This window comes from Ornithorhynchus anatinus, chromosome X5 (assembly GCF_004115215.2).
Source record: "Ornithorhynchus anatinus isolate Pmale09 chromosome X5, mOrnAna1.pri.v4, whole genome shotgun sequence".
NCBI lineage: Eukaryota > Metazoa > Chordata > Mammalia > Monotremata > Ornithorhynchidae > Ornithorhynchus > Ornithorhynchus anatinus.
The window spans coordinates 13781247-13799821 of NC_041753.1; the positions used below are offsets into that span (position 1 = coordinate 13781247).

General features: G+C 50.7%; 1 protein-coding gene and 1 long non-coding RNA gene across 3 annotated transcripts in view; both read left to right on the forward strand.

Annotated features, from left to right (window-relative positions):
- The first annotated feature begins 7478 nt into the window (after positions 1 to 7478).
- LOC114807976 lies at positions 7479 to 8040 on the forward strand. Its single transcript, XR_003755974.2, has 2 exons — positions 7479 to 7661; positions 7845 to 8040. It is a non-coding gene; the product is annotated as an uncharacterized LOC114807976 (long non-coding RNA).
- Positions 8041 to 10809: 2769 nt separating this feature from the next.
- PAX5 (paired box 5) overlaps positions 10810 to 18575 on the forward strand; it is a 251331-nt gene continuing 243565 nt past the window's right edge. For both annotated transcript variants that reach the window (XM_029056299.1, XM_029056300.1), the window contains exon 1: positions 10810 to 10884. In XM_029056299.1, the coding sequence (XP_028912132.1) occupies positions 10839 to 10884 (46 nt within the window). In that variant the 5' untranslated portion in view covers positions 10810 to 10838. The remainder of the gene's footprint in view (positions 10885 to 18575) is intronic.

Sequence of the window (18575 nt, forward strand, 5' to 3'; positions counted from 1 at the left end):
GGTATTGACTTCAACTTTTCCCGATTCCAAGAATTTCAGAAGCAAAGGACTTGACTTTACCTTTCCAAAATTTTAACAACAGCAGCATGACACCTATTAAAGACCATCTGAGGGCTGCACTTGAGTTGAATTTTTCTTTCTCTGGGTCCTGTTTGTGCAACAGTGGCTAGGGAAATTGAAAAGAAAAAATGTTGTTTATCTACCTAAGAATTCTCATCAGAAAACTCTCATGCTTTCTTCCCTTTCCCTGCAGTATTTCACCTAACAAACACAATCATATCGAGCCCAAATATCAGTGGGAAAATACATCTAGAAAACCAGATGGACTCTGTTAAAAGAAACTAGGAAATGCAATTGCAGAAGATAGACCTGGAGACTTTGTTCACTGATTAATTGAGAAAATATTAAATAGTCACAGACTACACCTACACAGTCTTTCCCAGACTGGGGATCCCCCCCGCCCCCCCCCCCCCCAACAGTTGAGAAGTTATTATAAATAAAGCTTTAAACCCCAGAATAGATCACCCTGGGTTCTAATCCCGGCTCCTCCACCTGTCTGCTGTGTGACCTTGGGCAAGTCACTTTACTTCTCTGTGCCTCATCTGTAAAATGGGGATTAAGACAGTGAGCCCCACGTGGGACACGAACTATGTCTAACCTGATTGCGTGTATCTGCCCCAGAGCTTAGAACACTGCCCGGCACATAGTAAGCGCTTAAGGAACACCATAAAAAAATAGATATTCGAAGCAGCTGATGGGCCAGTTTGGCAGACTCACTTAACCCGAGGAAGCTGTCGGAGTAGAAATCTAAGTCCAGTAAATTAAGGGCGTCACAGTGATGGCATGGGCCAGCAAGCTCCCTGATTATATCACCAGCTGTGTGGGTGTTGGCACTCTAACACAGTTTGTCCCGTGGGACTCGAGATAAGTTTCCAACGTCTGTGATGTATGTCGCATTACAGAAAGAACCAGTTCCTGCTCTCTAGGAGTTTATAATCTAATGGGGAAAAACAGAGGTCACGTAACCTTTTAGCTCTATGCCTTCGGTTCAGATTTTTGCTCTGTTAGGGCTCCCTTTTTTGACTTGATTTACTTGCAATGAGAGCGGATGCCGAGGATAATATTTCGGGGGATGCCATTGCCCTATGTCACTTTATGAAAGAGGTGAGTCTGAGATAAGTTTTCGATGGAGAGAACTCAATCAATAATTTTACTGAGCGTTTACTGTATGTAGAGCACTGTACTAAATGCTTGGGAGAGTACACTGCAGTAGAGTTGCAAGACATGATCCCTGCCCACAAGGAATTTAGGGAAGCGGCGTGGCTCAGTGGAAAGAGCCCTGGCTGGGGAGTCCGAGGTGATGGGTTCGAATCTCGGCTCTGCCGCTTGGCAGCTGTGTGACCGTGGGCAAGTCACTTCACTTCTCTGCGCCTCAGTTCCCTCATCTGTAAAATGGGGATTAAGACTGTGAGCGCCACGTGGGACAACGTGATTGTCCTGTCTCTCCCCCAGCTCTGCACATAGTAAGCGCTTAACAAATGCCAACATTATTATTATTATTACTATCTGGAGAAAGGGACCTTCCTTGAAAAGACGGGCCTTTCCAGGGTTATGGATTTAGACTGGAGAAGAGCAGAGGAGAACAAATCGCAAATGCTATTTTTAACCAATCCGATGAAAATCGGTGAATTGCCGCGCTCTCAGAAGGCCGAGGAGCGTTGAGCTCGGGGGCTCAGTCCTGCCCTCTGCTAGCAGGGGGAGTGGGCTGTTTCCGTCCACCTAGGATGCCTTTGACGACTTAAGAGTGGGTGGGTTGGGGAGGGGTGGGGGGAAGAACGTAGTGTCCTGCTGGCATCCTAACCCTGGCACGTTAGAGATAGCACGGGGGGGTGAAAACCGGGGTTAGGGTCACTGTCCCGCCCCGTCTCTTCAGCAGCGAATCCAGCCGATGGCATTTACTGAGCCCCTGCCGTGTGCAGAGCACTGTACTAAGCGCTCGGGAGAGTACACTAGAGCAAGTCGATATGATCCCTTCCCTCAAGGGGCTTCCGAGGCACTTCAGCCCACTTGAAAGAGATGCGCTGAGAAGGAGCAGAGCAGATAGCGAGCGGTCCAGGCCGCCGCTGCCTGGGAAATGATTCTCTGATTCGAGCAGGCACTTCTGTGCTTCAAGCAAAGATGAAGGTAGAGAGAGGTGCAGGAACAAAGAGAAGAATCGAACAGTTATCCGGTGAATTCAATCGATCTAGAAAACCAGTCCGGGAAAAGTCAAGTCCCAAAGCACGCCTCTGTTCTTTCAGTAGAAGGATTTTTCCTGAATTTTTAAAAAGTCTCTGTTCTCCACTTTATTTTGCTTTTGTGGGGCAGTTCACTAGTCAGGCTCAGAAACTCCCACCAACCTGTCCTTATATTGAAAGTGGACAAAAATGACAGATGACAATAAAGCTAAATTAAACATCAAAAGCATCCAGTAATTGAGTCTGGGCTTTCGCAGGCCCTATTAAACCCACTCCTCTCTCCAAATTCAGGCGATAGTCTTTATAAATCCTGAAAATTAAGCATGCGCGTGTTTTCAACGGAATGACTGCAGGTGTTAAAGGCTTACGTAGTCCAGTGCGATACCTATGTCTTTTCCGTATTAAGGAAGGCACTTAATCTCATTTAATGAATACAGATTTCCCACGGATGAAAACAAGTGTACGTATGTGTGCGTGTATGTATGTATTCCAGAAGAACAAAGGGTCCTTATAACCAAACAGCTCTGAATGCTCCCAGCAGTTTGGCCGTGATATGATATGACGAGTATTGCTGGGTGTTTGTGTTTTTCCACGTGTTTTTATTCTTTTCTTCACGTTTTCTTTTACTACATAATTTCATGCACCAGAGGTCAAAAGACAAAAGGTCAAGCCTGGTTTAAGACACAGTAAGATCCGAGGGTCTATCCTTTAGACAGTCTGTAAATATCTTCAGGTTGTTCAGATGTGCCCTTTTCTCCTTAATTCCTTTTTGCACATCATTTGATTTACAAAAAATAAAAGCAAATTGAATGTGAAATGAGACACTCACTGTTGGAAAAAGTAGGGGAAAATCATTTTTAGCCCTAATTTTCTAAAAACTATTATTGGCTTTTTGTTCAGAATTTGTGCTGTTCTGTTTCGAGATAGCAGGTGAACTCTACCTGCCTATATATTTTTAGCATTTAAACTACAGTACCACAGATGAGCTTCCAGAGTTCCTTTGTTTGTTTGGTAGGGTGGATTTATAAAATCTCCACAGAAATGACTTATTTTCTTCACTCTAAAAATGTTCTTGACGAACCCCTGCTTTCTGACGTTTTTCCTCATGAAAACGTTTGTTTTTGCCCATTTTTCACTCTTCAAACGGTTGGATAATTGTTCAAAGGAGTTGCACTGGAGTCCCTTATAAATGTTTCCCTTTGTGTCAAATGCTCCCTATAATTTCCAATTCACACTTGAAAATAGATTTTTCAGGAGTGTGGGGGGCGGTTTTTTTTCAGCTTTCTAAAGATGTAAACAGTCTTGTTCGATTTAGGAATTTTCACATTAACTTGAAATACTTAAAAAGACTTTCATATGATTGGAAATGCCACCAGAAAGAGATGGATGTTTTGTGAATGATCTTTGCTTTCTGAAATGTGTCTAGATACCATCAGGGAAAACAACAGGGGCAAAATAGTATACCGAAAGTATTGGCCCGTAGTAAGTGCTTAACAAATACCATCATTATTATAAGAGTAAAAAAAAAAAGGGGGGGTGGGGGGAAAAGCTTGAATCTGTAAGAGGGTGGCAAACAGGATAAATACTTTTGTTCCAAGCTCTCCATTTTGCTCCAAATGGGTACTTAGTAGGAAGTCATTCGAATCACCTTTTAAACAACCTTTTAAGGAATCTGGTTTTTAGCCAGGGCTTCCCTGACTCCTTTCCTCAAACTTCCCACTTCTCCACCTTTCTCTCCTCTCCCCACCAAATAGCCTCATGTTTAGGTATTCATTTGGCATTCATTATGGTTTTACACCATGGGTTTCTTGGAACCAACCCCATTCTTGCCGGGACGCGCGTCCACCGCCAGAAGTTATCCCACAGAACTAGTTAATTAAAGGTTCTAGTGAGAATGATAAATAACTGCGTACGGGCGTCATTTCTCTTTGGAATCATCCTGTTTCGGTGTGGGAGAATCATTTCAAGTAGTCGCTATTTTAAATAGGGATCGAATAGCTTAAGATTTCCTAGAATCCAATGACAGTACACGGAACTATTGCGCGGAGTACACGATTTGGAACAGAATAAGTTTTAAATTGAGTGACTCTTATTTCAAGTGCCCATTCCGTCCCCAAACACCCACGGAAAAGAATGAGGCCTGTTGTTTCCGGCGGCGACACCGAAAGCCACGGATATCACCTTTTACCGTGAGGCTGTGCGATCGTTAAGTTAGAAACGGATATCGAAATGAAGCGTCCTGCATTTGTTTTAAAGCCAGACCGACCGGGACGCGCGTCAGAATTTCCGGAACACTACCGGGGCAATACAGATCCCCTGACCCGGTAGGAAACCCATGGCGGAATTTAGAGCAAAACCGACACCAGGCTGAAAGTGAAATGCTCAAGTGATTCGAATACAGGTTTATAGCTTCATAGGTCTCTCCATCCGTGGATATGGATAGCTATATCTACGTACGCATGGAGCTGGATAGCTATATCTATGTATATATGGATATGGATAGATGTATCTGTGTATCCACGGATATGGACATGTATAAGCCTAAAATCGCAAGCGGTTTTTTCTCTTCAAATAAAAAGAAAACGGTCGCAAGCACCTCGGATCTGGAGGCATTTTAATATTTACCGTGTACGATTTTTATTTAAAGGAAAAAAAACCCGCTTCTCTAGCTCCCGGCCTTTGTAAAGGGTCGCCGGACCGGCATTTTAAGATCCCGTCTGCCTTTCTCTGGGTGCCCCGAACACGTGCTGCGCTGCTGTGGGGGGGCTTCCGAAAACGCGCCGAATAAAAGACGCTCGCACGGCTTTAGCGGGCATCATTAGCAGAAGTGCCATTGCACCGAAGCCGAGTGTCACCCGCTTTCCCTTCCCCGCCCCGGGGGCAGGTACTTGGCTTCCCGTCAAAGGGTCGTCCAAAAAGTGGCTTGCAAAAAAAAAAACCAAAAAACCACACACAAAAAACGGAAAGGAGAAGGAAAAAAGGGGGAGGGGGGGGATCGTTTCTCCCGCCAACTAGGTCTCCCCTGGCAGGGGCTGCTGAGGACGGATAGCGCCTTCTCGGGGTTCGGGGTCCAGAGGGGCAGGGCGATCGGTCGGCAGAGCTCAACGACGGGTCGATCGGCCCCTGGCAGGGCAGGGGCAAGGGGGGCAAGGGGGCCGATTTCCCGGGTTCTCCGGCCCGGGGAGCCCTGTGGGCCGACTTGGGGCCCAGGAGGAGGAGGGAAGGGATCGGATGCCTCTCCCGTGAAGGCCCGCCTTCCCACCTGGGCCCGGGGCGACTCCGGGGCCTCGGGAATCCCCTGCGGCGGGCTCGCCCACCCGGGCCTTTCGGGGGGCGGGAGCCGTGTGTGTTTGGGGAAGGGGGGTGGGGGGACCACGACGAGCAGGATGGCAACGTTTCTTCTCTGCTTCCTTTCTCTTCCCGCCGGAGCTTCAAAGTGCAGCCACTCTGCCCTCCTCGGTGATCCGAGCCGGGCCGGAGGCACCGCTGAAGATCTGTCTGCATTCCTTCCTCTCCTGCCTTTGATTTCCTTTTGTTCCGGGGCCACCGGGGGATTGAACCTCGGCAAGGAGGGGAGGGTTTAGGGGCTCTTTGTTGTTGTTGTTGTTGTTGTTGTTGTTGTTTTTGGTTTGGGGTTTTTTCGGTTTGGGGGATCTTAAAAAAAAATAATTCTCACGGTGCTTCTTCACTGGAGGGCCCCCCCATCTCACCCCCGACCTGCCCCCACCCCACGCCCCAACTCTCTCCACCTGGTTTGACCCGGTGTGTCGGCAGAGGGTGGTCTGTCTGCATTGCCACCCCAGATCTCTTTTCCCGGCCCTCTCTCTCCTCCCATCCCCTCCTCACCCCGCTTTTCCTCCTAGAGCTCCGCGAGTGAGGGATTGCCGGGGTGGGAGGGTGGGGGGGGGGTGGAGGAGGTGTGCCTTTTGGGGTTCGGGGCGTCTACCCCGGGGGTGGGGTGGGGGGAGCAGCGGGAGGGAACGGGTTTTCCATCCTCCTGGAAAATGCACCCCTTCGTCGTCCTTCGCTAGAGTGGGAGAAGTTGTTCTGACTTCAGTCCGACTCCAATCTCAGGTGCACCGAGGGGCCCGTGGCTAGGGAATGTCCGTGTAGGAGGGACGCCCTTTTCTCACCCTTAAGAATTTAGGGGGGAGGTGGGTGGGAGTCTGGAGGACGGGAAGGGCAGGGGGTCGAGGTGGGGGCCCGAAGGGGGTCACTGCTCTGCCGAAATGTCAACACCCTTTTCCTCTCTGACCCAAAGAAAGGGAGGCTCGAAGAGCCAGCGGCGATCGCGGTCCCGATTTCCGAGCGGAAGACGACGGTTTTCGGGGGCTCTGCGGAACGGGGAGCAAACGCAACTCCAGAGGGAAGCGGCGACCTCTCAGAAGCAGATCCCCCCGGTGGTCCAGCGTCGGCTCGCGCAAGTTTTGGAAGGAGAGATTGCCCCCCGAATCTAGTAGCCCCCCCCCCCCAAGCCAAGTGGGTTGTACAAAACCCCATCCGAGCGAGGAGTGCGAAACCGAAAGGAATGGGGGCATCTCAGATGGGCAGAATCCCCAGCAAGAACTTGAAGGAGGGTTGCGTCTGCTCCATCCGGCACTTCGGATGGGCGGGGATGAGAAAGAAACTAAGTTTTAGGCGAAGCGGGAGGGATGAGATTTTTTTTTTTTTAAGGGATATCCACGGGTTGCGGGAAGCCGTTCAGCATCCCGCCCACGTCTCTGGAAAAAAAACACTGGTCAGATCCAGCGTCGATCCGACCGCTTGCTTTTACTTTACGCTCCTTTCAGGAGCTGCCCTCGAGATAAGTAATCCACCCCAGTTCGCTTCTGCTCCCCAAATAAATATCTAACTTCGATAAATAGATCAGTGATGGACGGTGGCCGTTGAGGAGGTAATTAGAACGCCACAATTAGTGGCACATTCCCTTTGCGGGGACCTATCTGGGGCTTGGCAAAAGACGAGTCTGGGGGGAGGAAAGCCGGATGAGAATATAAACCGCCACTTTCTCTCGGGTGTGAACCAGACGTGGGTTTCCTTTCCGAGGCACGTTTGCATTGGGGGAAGAGGGACCAATAAAGAATAGACTCCAGCTCCCGTACGACGACGCGTACACTCGTACGAGTATACATTGCATGCCAATCCGGGCACGTTTTCAGGACTCCCGACGTTTTATAATGTGTACTTCAACACGCCCGATGTGTCATCTACGTTGAGACCTTGCAGGGCAAGCGCGTATATACCGCGTACACTGTAGCGCGTTGATGTGCGTCAAACAATAGGACGATCCAAACCCCCGAGGACCAGCGATTCCACACCAATTCTCCTTAGACGGGTCCCCTTCTTCCCATAATAAGTTAATTGTTTCTTATTTTTTATCATCGGTGGGAGGGAGTTCTTCCTGCCTGCACTTCCGGGGTGGCGGTAAGTGAGGAAACATATTTAGAATATTGGTATTAAAATGACATCCTCCCCTTCCCTCCCCCATAACCCCCCCGTCGTTCCCTCCCTTTCCCTCCCCCCCCCACCGCCCCCCGTCCTAAGTAGAAAACCTAAGGGATGTTCATGAACTGGACGAAATGGAATTTTGACTTTTTTTTTCCCCAGGATCTATTTTCCACACCAAAAAACTCTAACGAAAAAAAAAAACAACTATCGCTGCAGAATTGAAAGAGAAAAAAAAAAATCTCCCCAATCTCACCAAGAGGCAGTTAAATACGTTTCCATTTTAGTTCCTTGCAAATCAGAGGGGTTCCAGAGGGACGAGGAAGTTAGAAGCCAATAAAAATAAATGAAATATGGATCAGGATGGTTGTGGAACTTAGGCCAATAGAATGGTTTCTTTTCTTTTTCTTTTTTTTATCTCGGGTCTACCTCGGTGCTTAGCACAGGGCTCGGCACAGAGTAAGCGCTTGCTAGCTACCGTAATAATTATTTAAATTTGGGTCGAGTTTATTCAAAATCAAATTTTAAAATGAAAGTGATGACGATAGGTCTTTTCCCCGATGGAATAATTTTAAGGAAGGCTGGTCAAAGAAAACCAAACCAAAAAAAAAAAAAGGTTCAGTTTTGTTTTGCCCCCGAGACATAATTTTTTTTTAAATGGTGCCAAGTTAAAATAAAAGCACTTTGTCTTTTACATCTCAAAATTTCAACCGTGCTGATAGGAACACAGATTGGTTCTTTAGAAATGAAATAATTCTGAAAAAAGTTTGTCACGTGCATTTTTAAAAGGAGCTGTGAAGCACTTTTTAAGGCCTTTCCTTTCATTTACACTCTTCACTCTGCGTTGAATAGTTTTCCACTTAGATAAATACAAGGAATTTATAAGAAGAACGGTTTGGGGCACAGAATTCTGTGTAAATATGAACAGACACAGATGTTTTGGATCTCCCAAATGTGCATTTTTTAGAGCATCCATTTCATTTTTTTTTTTAAGCCACGTTTATAAATTCAAATCGATACTACACTTACAATCAAAACCTGTTTTCTGTTCGGGGCACAGCCCTCTTCTCTCCCAGAGAAAGTGGGAAGGGAAGAGGTGGCTTCTAGTTTGGGAAAGTTGTCTGAGCAAATGCGATTGGAGCTCAATTTTTAAGAAGTTAGCTCACTTTCTTAGCGTGATTATAGAAGTCGAGCCGCCTCTTAAGAAAGAGCATTTTGCTTTGTCGTTTAGAGCTCACTGAGCTAGGCTCTGACGTCTGAAGCCTGGTAGCGAGGAGGTTGCATTTTTACTGCGTTTAGACTGGGTTACAAGAGTCACTTTCTACATTTTAGACTGGAACCGGGGACGGGTGCTCACTTTAACCCTGTGCTAGACGTCTGTCCTTTCTTCTGCCCGGGCGAGAGACATTTGGCATGAGTGTATCATTCCATTTAATCGAGATCGGCCTTTTTCACGTTTTTTTTTCTTTCACGCACTACATTCGCTAGAGAAGGACTTTCGCTTTTCTAAAACTGTATTCGGTGAACCATCCACCTCTTCTGCACTCGGGAAAAATAAGGGTCTAGATTAAGAAACTATTTTGATATCAAATTCGGCTGTAATGGTAGATAGCAAGGTGTGGGTGGCTTAGCTGCCTGGTGGAACAAGTAGATTTTAGAGGGGCATGAATATTTCCAAATTAATCAGATTTACTGTAACGGTGGAGAAGATTAAAGGGCGAAGGCTTTTCTTGAAAAATAATTTTGAGGTTGAGATTTAATTTTCTCTTCAAGTGAGCATTATCCCTGCATTTCAATTTTTAAAACTGGAATTGAACGTGAGTGTAAATATAAACTCACGCCCAGAAATATAGGGCAGAAAGGAAAATATATGAATACTGCGGAAAGAATCTTTATTTGAACGTTGAAATCTAGCCCATATGGAAAAAGAATCACCCCTTTTCAAACGTCCGTATATAAAATAAGAATGAGAGATTATCAGCGAAGAAATAGCCATTCTTAACACTTAGTTGTGTGTGTGTGTTGCAGGGGGGTGGGGGGCGGTGAGATCTGATTCTAAGCTTCATACGGTTGGAAAAAAATCTTGCACTTTTTGTCAATGGTTTCCTATAGGCCTCCAGAAGATTATCCTCACAGAGCCTACGCATTGCCTCGAAAATTTATTTTGATATAAATTTAGGAGTGCACAATGATTTGAAAGCTTCACGGCGCCCCCCCTCTTAAAATCTCGACCATCCCCTCTTTTAAAAATTGATTTTTTTTTAACAGCTATCTCTTTGGTCTGTGGTCGTCACGTTAGAATTTTGAAGGATCCTGCCTTTCTAAAATAATAAACGGGGGGGGGGGTAGAAATGTCGAGACTCGATAATACCGAATTCATTCTCAACAGCGGTGCATGGCATCGTGGGATAATCCATACATTTATTACTCCAGAAAGGCGAAACTCCTCCAATCGTGTTGCTCCCGCTGACATTGACATTCCATACATATTTGGAAGAAATCAGAAATAATCCTTTATAAAGCAACAGATTCGGGTGAAAAGGGTGTTGGGTGTTGGGCTGAGCTCCCCTCTGCTTGGCGTCCCTTCACTTCCTTATTGATTCAAATGTTATACTGCGTGAGTTGATTATGTTGAAAAGTTTATTAAGCTTCTTCTCCCTCCTCCCCACAAATACCTATAAAAGCCCTTTGGATGTGTGATGTTTTTGTTTCGTGCAGTTTATTTGTTTGTTTCAGTAAAGCAAACCCTCCTTCTTCTTTTCAAATGGTGTTCTGTAAACATTTAAAGTAATACTTTAAGGCAGTTGGTTGCAAACAAACTTTGATTCCTCCTACAACAGATCTCAGAGTTTCTTGGTTTTTGGCTGCGTCTGGGGACATCTTGTGATGTTTTAGAGAACAGGACATGATCTCACATGGCGAGAAGCTCTTTAGTTCCTTAATCATTTCACGGTTCCTTCGGAGGCTTTTTTTCCACCTAAAACGTTTAGTTTCAGCTCAGTGATCAGCTGCAAAAGCTCGACGGGGAGCGGAAGAGTTGAATTATTCCGACCTGCAAGCAGCCCCTTACCAAAAAAAAAAAAAAAAAAACAACCCTTAAAAAAAAAGTGGAAACTTTTTTTCCCTGTCCATTCCACCAAGTCCTGAAAAATCAGAATGGAATTAGAGAAAAGCTATCCGACTTCCAGGACCGGTAGAACAGGTAGGACAGTGTTTCTCATTTTGAAGTATATGTATATGTTCTTTTTTAATCGCGATCTTTACGTATATGTGTTCTGTCTATGTGAGCTGAAACGGTACAACGGTTCGTGATATTTAAGGGCTATTTCGCTTGCTCCGTGGGGGCATTGGATAGCAGGAGCCTTAGTCTTTTCGGGGTTGTTTTTGAAAGCGTGTCGATTTTGTGTGTGTGCATTTGCTGTATATGCAGATCGATTGGATTTCTTGGGGTACGTGCATGCGGGAAACATGGAACATCAGCAAACACCTGGAAGTCCAGGTCGTGGGCTATTTTCTTCCGGACTCGGGATGCGAGTGGATGAACGGTCCGGGTTTTTTTCCTTCTTCTTCTCCCTCCTCCTCCTCCTCCTTTTCCAAGAGCTCACGGGGAAGGCCGTCTGTCTAATGGGAGAGCTAGATGCATTTTGTCCCTCTTTAGCGAGGCGCGTGGCTTAAACAGATCGCTGTTGGTCCGGGATCTATTTTCTTTTCCATCTTCGACCGTTTTCAAAGCGAAAGTCAGCCCTCACGGGGACTAGGTGGCACTGGCGCCGTTAAGCAACTTCCACGGGGGCCTCTCCTTCTGGGGGACCGGCTCCCTCGGCGCCCCGGAGCCGAGAGATCGGAAGAGTACGCGGTGTGTACCGTATTGGCAGGCGACACCCAGCAGCGGCGGCAGCACCCCCGCCGCCACCCTCGATCGAAGGACCCCCCAAAACTCCTTTATGACCAATCCACCGGGCCGGGGAAGCTAGATGGCTGGGCGGGGGGGGGGGGGGGGGAGAAAAAAAGAGGAGGAGGGCTAGAGGAGAAGGAGGAGGGGGAGGGATAAAGGAGGAGGGAAAGAGAAAGAGGGAAAAACGGAAGGGAGGAGGAGGTGGTCTGCAAATGTCCAGGGGAGGAGGGGGTTGGGAATTGGGGAGCGGCGGCCAGAGGGAATCTCGGCCCGGAGTGGTTTTTTTCTAGCTCCCGCCGCCTGAATGTTTCTGGCTGACAGGTGGAGAGGAGGAGGAGGAGGGTGGGAAAGGCAAGGGAAGCCCAGAGCGGGGCTCAGGTCGGCCGCCCCCCCCCACCCCCCCCCCAGGGCCGCCGGGCCGGCCGGCAGCCGGGCGGGCTAGGGGAGGCCGCTCGGGCCGAGAACGCGGAGTTTTAGGGGCCCCGGCGGGGAGCGCGTTGGTTTCGGAGGAGAGGGGGCTCGGGTGGGATTCGGGGCGGGGGGAACGGGGGAGGTTGGGATGGGCGGCAGAGTCGTGCCCCCCCCCCCATCCCATCCCGGGTGTGTGTTTTTGTGTGTGCGCGCCTCTTGACAAGCTGTCTATAAATAATGTAATTTCAGGGCGATCGATGGCCCTTTTATTAGTTAAATCGCCTGAATAATCGTTTAATCAATAAAGCATTTCATTCTTCTCCGCCGCAGGCCCGGGGCTGGGAGAAAGGGTCGGGGGTGGGGGGTGGGGGGTGGGGGGTTCCACTCCGGGAAATGTTCTAGATTCTGCCTCCCGCCGCGCTTGAGCTCCAGGTCCAGATGGGCCGGATCCTTTCCCCCCCCCCGCCGGCCACCCCGCCACAGCACCCCGGGCTCCCCGGGACTGAGGGGCTGGTGGGATCCGGGGGAGAGAAGGGAGAGGGGCGGGTCCCGGTGGCCGGAGACGGGGATCCCGCAAATGGGCACCGACTCCCTCGGCTCCAGGTGGAGGGCAACCGGCTTATTGGGAATGGAGGTGTGGGGGATGGGGGACGAGAAAGAGAGCCACCAGCAGCAAGTGTGTATACGTGTGTGTGTGTGTGTGTGTGTGTACGCGCGCGTGCGCGCGGGCACAATATCGCTTTCTATCGGCAGCTAGCCAGCGGCAGTGTGTTTCTGTCCAGGGGGCTGTGTCTGGGCGGCAGATCTCTCCCCGCCTCGCTGTTCTGCTACCGCTTCTGCCTTCCTCGGTTAAACTGGTCCCGTTCAGTTGCCAGAAACGCCGCTCCGGGAGATCCAAGCCCCGCACTCGCGGCCTCCTTTTCCGCCTCTTCTTTTCGCCTCTTCCTCCCCCCTTGTTTTCCTTCTTTTCCTCCTCCTTCTCCACCTCCTCCTTTCTTCTCCCTTTCCGTTTCCTCTTCCTCTCCTCCTCTCCTTTCTCCTCTTCCACCGTCACTTCTCCTCGCCCACATCCTCCTCCTTCTCTTCTCTCTCCTCCTCTTCCACCATCAGTTCTCCTCGCCCACAGCCTCCTCCTCCTCCTCCTCTTCTCTCTCCTCCTCTTCCACCGTCACTTCTCCTCGCCCACATCCTCCTCCTCTTCCTCCTGTTCTCTCTCCTCCTCTTCCACCATCACTTCTCCTCGCCCACATCCTCTTCCTCGTCCTCTTCTTCCTTCTCCCCCATCTGGCTAGCTGCCCCGACCCCAGCGGGGAGACACGGGGGACAGAAATAGGGTTTGGGGCGGTGACCCAGGAGGGAGCAAACGCAGCGGCCATTGATGTCGTGCCTGTCAGCGAAGGCCACCGGAAAATACAGTTCAGTAGCATGTGCCAGGGAGGAACCTTCCAAACTGAACTGGGGATGGCATCCCTCCAAATGGCCTCCTCTGGCCCCGACCCCTGTCACTGTCTTCATCATCATGGTCATCGCCATCGCGATCATTATGGTACTTGTTAAGCGCTATGTTATGGTACTTGTTAAGACCAGACGTTGCTCCGGGACAGTAATAATAATTGTGGTATCTTGTCAAGCGCTTACTATGTGCCCGGCATTGTACTGGGGGGGGGGGGGGGAGACGACAAGAACATCGGGATGGACCCAGTCCCTGTCCCACGTGGGACTCACAGTCTTGGTCCCCATTTTTCAGATGAGGTCACTGAGGCCCAGAGAAGTGAAGTGACTTGCCCGAGGCCACACAGCGGACGAGTGGTGGAGTCGGGATTAGAAGTCATGACCTTCTGATTCTCAGGCCCGTGCTCTGTCCACTGCGCCCTGCCGCTTCACCGTCTTGTCCGGTGATCGTCCCGCTACTGATCCAGAGTGCTATTTTGCTCTCTCCTCCTCCACTTCCCCGACTGCCCTCCCTTATGGCCTTCCATTCGCCCTTCCTTTTCCGGAACCGGTTATTTCCGGGGGGGAAGCGAAGGAAGGAGGGGGAAGGCATCGCCCCGGCAGGCCCCGGAGGAGAGGTTAATGGCGGTCATGGATTGACTGGATCCTCCCCGCCATCCTAGTGAGCCAGGCCCAGATGGAGGGGGTTTCCCCACACGAAGCATCGACGGGGAAAAATCTGTCCCTGGGCCACTCCCGCATTAGTTGGATCGATCTTTTTTTTTTTTAAAAAAACGAAGAACCCAGACGGTGGTATTCTTTTCCCCGCCCTTCTTCCCCCTCCAAAGGGGGAATCCTATCCGCGAGGCTCGTTCCAGGCAAACCGTTCTAGTGATGCCTCAGTGGTTCGACAGTTCATTCGACCGGTCGTCTTCAGCGAGCGCTTTACCGTGTGCGGCGCCCCGTGCTAAGCGCTCGGGAGAGTCCGAGACAACCATAAACAGACACATCCCCTGCCCGCGAGGAGTTTACAGTCTCTCCACGGGCAGTGGATGGGAAGCGGGGGAGAGGGAGGGAAGAAAGTAAGGGGAGAACGGGGCCAGCCGAAGCTCCGAAACGGTTCTGGAGTGGGAAGGCGCTTTTCCGGAGAGATCGAGATTCTCTCTCGGCCCCAAGCGAGGACGAGGGGGGAGGGAGGAGGTAGAAGGGAGAGGGGAGGGAAGAAAGCGAGAGCTCCGCTTGGTCTTTCCGGGTCTCCCTCGATGTGACCCGTGAAATAGTCTATGGAACTGTTTTACTTGCAGCTCCCATCTCCCTGTCAAGCCCTCCTTAGTGGGAGGCGCGGAAGGGTCCACACCTCCACGCTCCGCTCTGGACAGTGTTTCCTGGGTGCGTCTGCATCGTCGCTCCCCGGGGCTCCTGCCCTCGATATTGTTTCTAGCTGGTAAAAGGGGGGGGGGGCTGGCGGGTGACCCCGAAGTCCAGTCGCACTATACCCCCCACCCCCATCCCGAGCTATTTATCCTACCCAGCTCGGGGGGAGGGCTGGAGGAGGATGGGTGGGTGAAGGAGAGAGGAGAGGGCATTCACGCATCCATTCATTCCTTCAATCGTATTTATTGAGCTCTCGCTGTGTGCGGAGCGCTGTACTAAGCGCTTGGGAAAGTACAGTACGGCAATAAAGAGAGACAGTCCCTGCCCACAGCGAGCTCACGGGCTGGGGAGGAGAGACAGGCGTCAGTACAAGTAGAGAGACATCGGTGTAAATAAATGAATGAAATCACAGATAATCACGTAGCATCACCTAAGTGCTGTGGGGCGGGGAGGGGGGAAAAGAGGAAAGGGAGCAAGGCCGGGTGAAGCAGAAGGGAATGGGAGATGAGGAAAAGTGGGGCTTAGAGTGGGAAGGCCTCTTGGAGGAGATGCGCCCGGTTCACCAAAAGCAAGCCCTCAGCCCCCGGACGTGCTCGGGCGCAAACCGGGGGGAGAGGCGGCGGGGGGGGGGGGGGGGGGGGGGGGGGGGGCTGCGAAAGCATCGTTCCGTCGCCAAACGCGGTCATAAATGAAGGTGATGAAGTAACTTGCGGGGAACCCGAACGGCAGGTGAGCAGGTTTACCGCTGGCAGCTTCGGAACGTTTGTTGCGTTCGGGGGCGATGCAAGTTGCGCGTTCCCACGTGCAGGGTGAATGGTGACTTGGGGTCCAGGCTGGGAGGGGATGGGGACCCCGAATGTCTTTTCCGAGCGGGGGGAGAGAACACTCACGACCCTGCCCAGGGAAGACAGAACTGATTTCTTCTCCCCAGCTGTCCCTCGGGCCGAGGGAAGTCCTTAGCTGACCCCGTCGTCACAAATACGAGGGTTTACCCGGGACTTGGCGGCAGCTCGTCCTTCAGGACTGTGAGGACCGAGCCTTGCTTTTCCGAAGGAGAGAGTCCTCGGGTGTGGACCGGGATGGGGAACCTACTAACCGTGCAAAAACAACCGCTCGCAAACAGCCCCAACTCTGGCCACCTTTGTTGTTGGGTTTTTTTTCCTAAAATAAACAAGGATGTGGGTTGACGTATTTCTACATCGAACGGTCCCCTTTCTGTCCAACGCCAAAGTCGTATTAAAAAACCCGAAAACTTCAGCGTTCTGTCTGTCCGGGGGCTCGAGCTTCGACAACGCTTTATATATATATATATAAATGTATATATACATATATTCATTTTTTTTTTAACCGAGGATTCCCTGAGAAAAGGGGTTCGCTTTCTCAGAGCGCATCGGAAAAACTAGTTGGAAGGACAGCCCTTTCAGGAGTCCATCCTTTCTTTCCGGATCACCCGTAGGAGGGTTAGGTGAAGCAGAGAAGCAGCGTGGCTCGGTGGAAAGGGCAGGGGCTTGGGAGTCAGAGGCCATGGGTTCGAATCCCTGCTCTGCCACCTGTCAGCTGTGTGACCGTGGGCAAGTCAGTTCACTTCTCTGGGCCTCAGTTCCCTCATCTGGAAAATGGGGGTTAAGACTGTGAGCCTCACGAGGGACGACCCGATTACCCTGTCTGTGTCTGCCCCAGCGCTTAGAACAGTGCTCCGCACATAGTAAGCGCTTAACAAATACCAACATTATTATTATTATTGTTAGGGGGCTCGTCCGAGGGGAGGAGGCTAGGACCCCTAGGAGAGGTGGTTGAAAGTGGGGATTCCCTGTGTATTCCCTTCCGTCCAAGACGTTGGGGGGCCTGGGGGGTGGAGGGGAGAGAGAGAGACCCCAGAGCAGAACTATAAAGCTAGACGGAGTAGACACCTCTGCTTCCCCTCTCGCCCCGGCTGAGCCAAAACGGAAAAATGAGCTGCACGAGGCAGCCCAAAGTTTCAGAGCTCTGGGGTTCCTTTGAGGGATCTGGGCGAGAAGCCAGGAATGTCTGGCTTTCCCTAGTGGCCGGACATTTCCCATTGGACGCTCGATAAAAACATCATCCCCTCTCATGACACCTGCTGCTTCGATATCGGGGAGAGAGGGGGTAACCATATCTCCCCCCCCCCCCTCCCCCGACGAGGTTCAGAGTCCAAGAGTTGCGAGAGGCACGGTGTTTCTCCAATCCCAGCAATCGGACATTTTAACCTGAATTTCTTCAGCGTCTGGCCTTGGTTATATCGCACCTAACCCAACGCTCAGTATAGTGCTGGGCACATAATAACGATGATGTTGGTACTTAAGCGCTTACTATGTGCAGAGCACTGTTCTAAGCGCTGGGGAGGATACAAGGTGATCGGGTCGTCCCACGTGAGGCTCACAGTCTTAATGCCCACTTTACAGATGGGGAATTGAGGGACAGAGGAGTTAAGTGACTTGCCCATAACCGCCATTATAATAATAATAATAATGTCGGTATTTGTTAAGCGCTTACTATGTGCCGAGCACTGTTCTAAGCGCTGGGGTAGACACAGGGGAATCAGGCTGTCCCACGTGGGGCTCACAGTCTTCATCCCCATTTTACAGATGAGGTCACTGAGGCCCAGAGAAGTGAAGTGACTTGCCCACAGTCACACAGCTGTCAAGTGGCAGAGTTGGGATTCGAACTCATGACCGCTGACTCCAAAGCCCGGGCTCTTTCCACTGAGCCACGCTGCTTCTCTTATACATTATAACAGTATATATATATATATACATTTATATTCTTCTGTTGTACATTATAACAGAAAGTGAATTTCACCTCTAGACTGTAAACCCGTTGTGAGCAGGGAAAGCGTCTGCCGACTCTGTTGGATTGCACTGTCCCGAGCGCTTAGTACAGCACGGTGCTCTGGCGTGGTGTAGCAGAGAGGGCGCGGGCCTGGGGGGTCACAAGGTCACGCGAGTTGCGATCCCGGCTCTGCCGCTTGTCTGCTGTGTGACCTCGGGCGAGGCACTCCACTTCTCTGGGCCTCGGGCACCTCACCTGGAAAATGGGGATTGAGACTGTGAAGCCCCGCGTGGGACGGGGACCCTGTCCGACCCGATCTGCTTGTGTTCCCCGCCGCCCCCCCCCCCAGCTCTTAGTACAGTGCCTGACCCATAGTAAGCACTTAAATCCGACAGCCCTTATCATAGGAAGCGCGTGCCTGGCACATAGTGAGCGCTTACCAGCTACGACGGTCATCACTATAGTAAGCGCGTGCCTGGCACGTGGTAAGCGCCTACCAAATACTGCAGTTATTATTATTATCCTTCTCCTCACCTCAGTCTAATTCTCTTCCCCTCTTCAAATCCCTACTTAGAGCTCACCTCCTCCAAGAGGCCTTCCCAGACTGAGCTCCCCCCTTTTTCCCTCTGCTCCCTCTGCCCCCCCCTTCACCTCTCCGCAGCGAAACCCTCTTCTCCCCTCTTTCCCTCTCCTCCTCCCCCTCTCCCGTCCCACCCCCTGGGCACCGTACTCGTCCGCTCCACTGTATATATATCTTCATCGCCCTATTTATTTTGTTTATTTTGCTGAATGAGATGTACCTGATTCTATTTAGCCGCCATTGTTTTTCCGAGCCGTTCTTCCCCTCGACTCTACTGCCATCGCTCTCGTCTGCCCGTCTCCCCCGATTAGACCGTAAGCCCGTCAGAGGGCAGGGACGGTCTCTGTCTGTTGCCGACTCGTCCGTTCCAAGCGCTCGGTACAGTGCTCTGCACATAGTAAGGGCTCAGTAG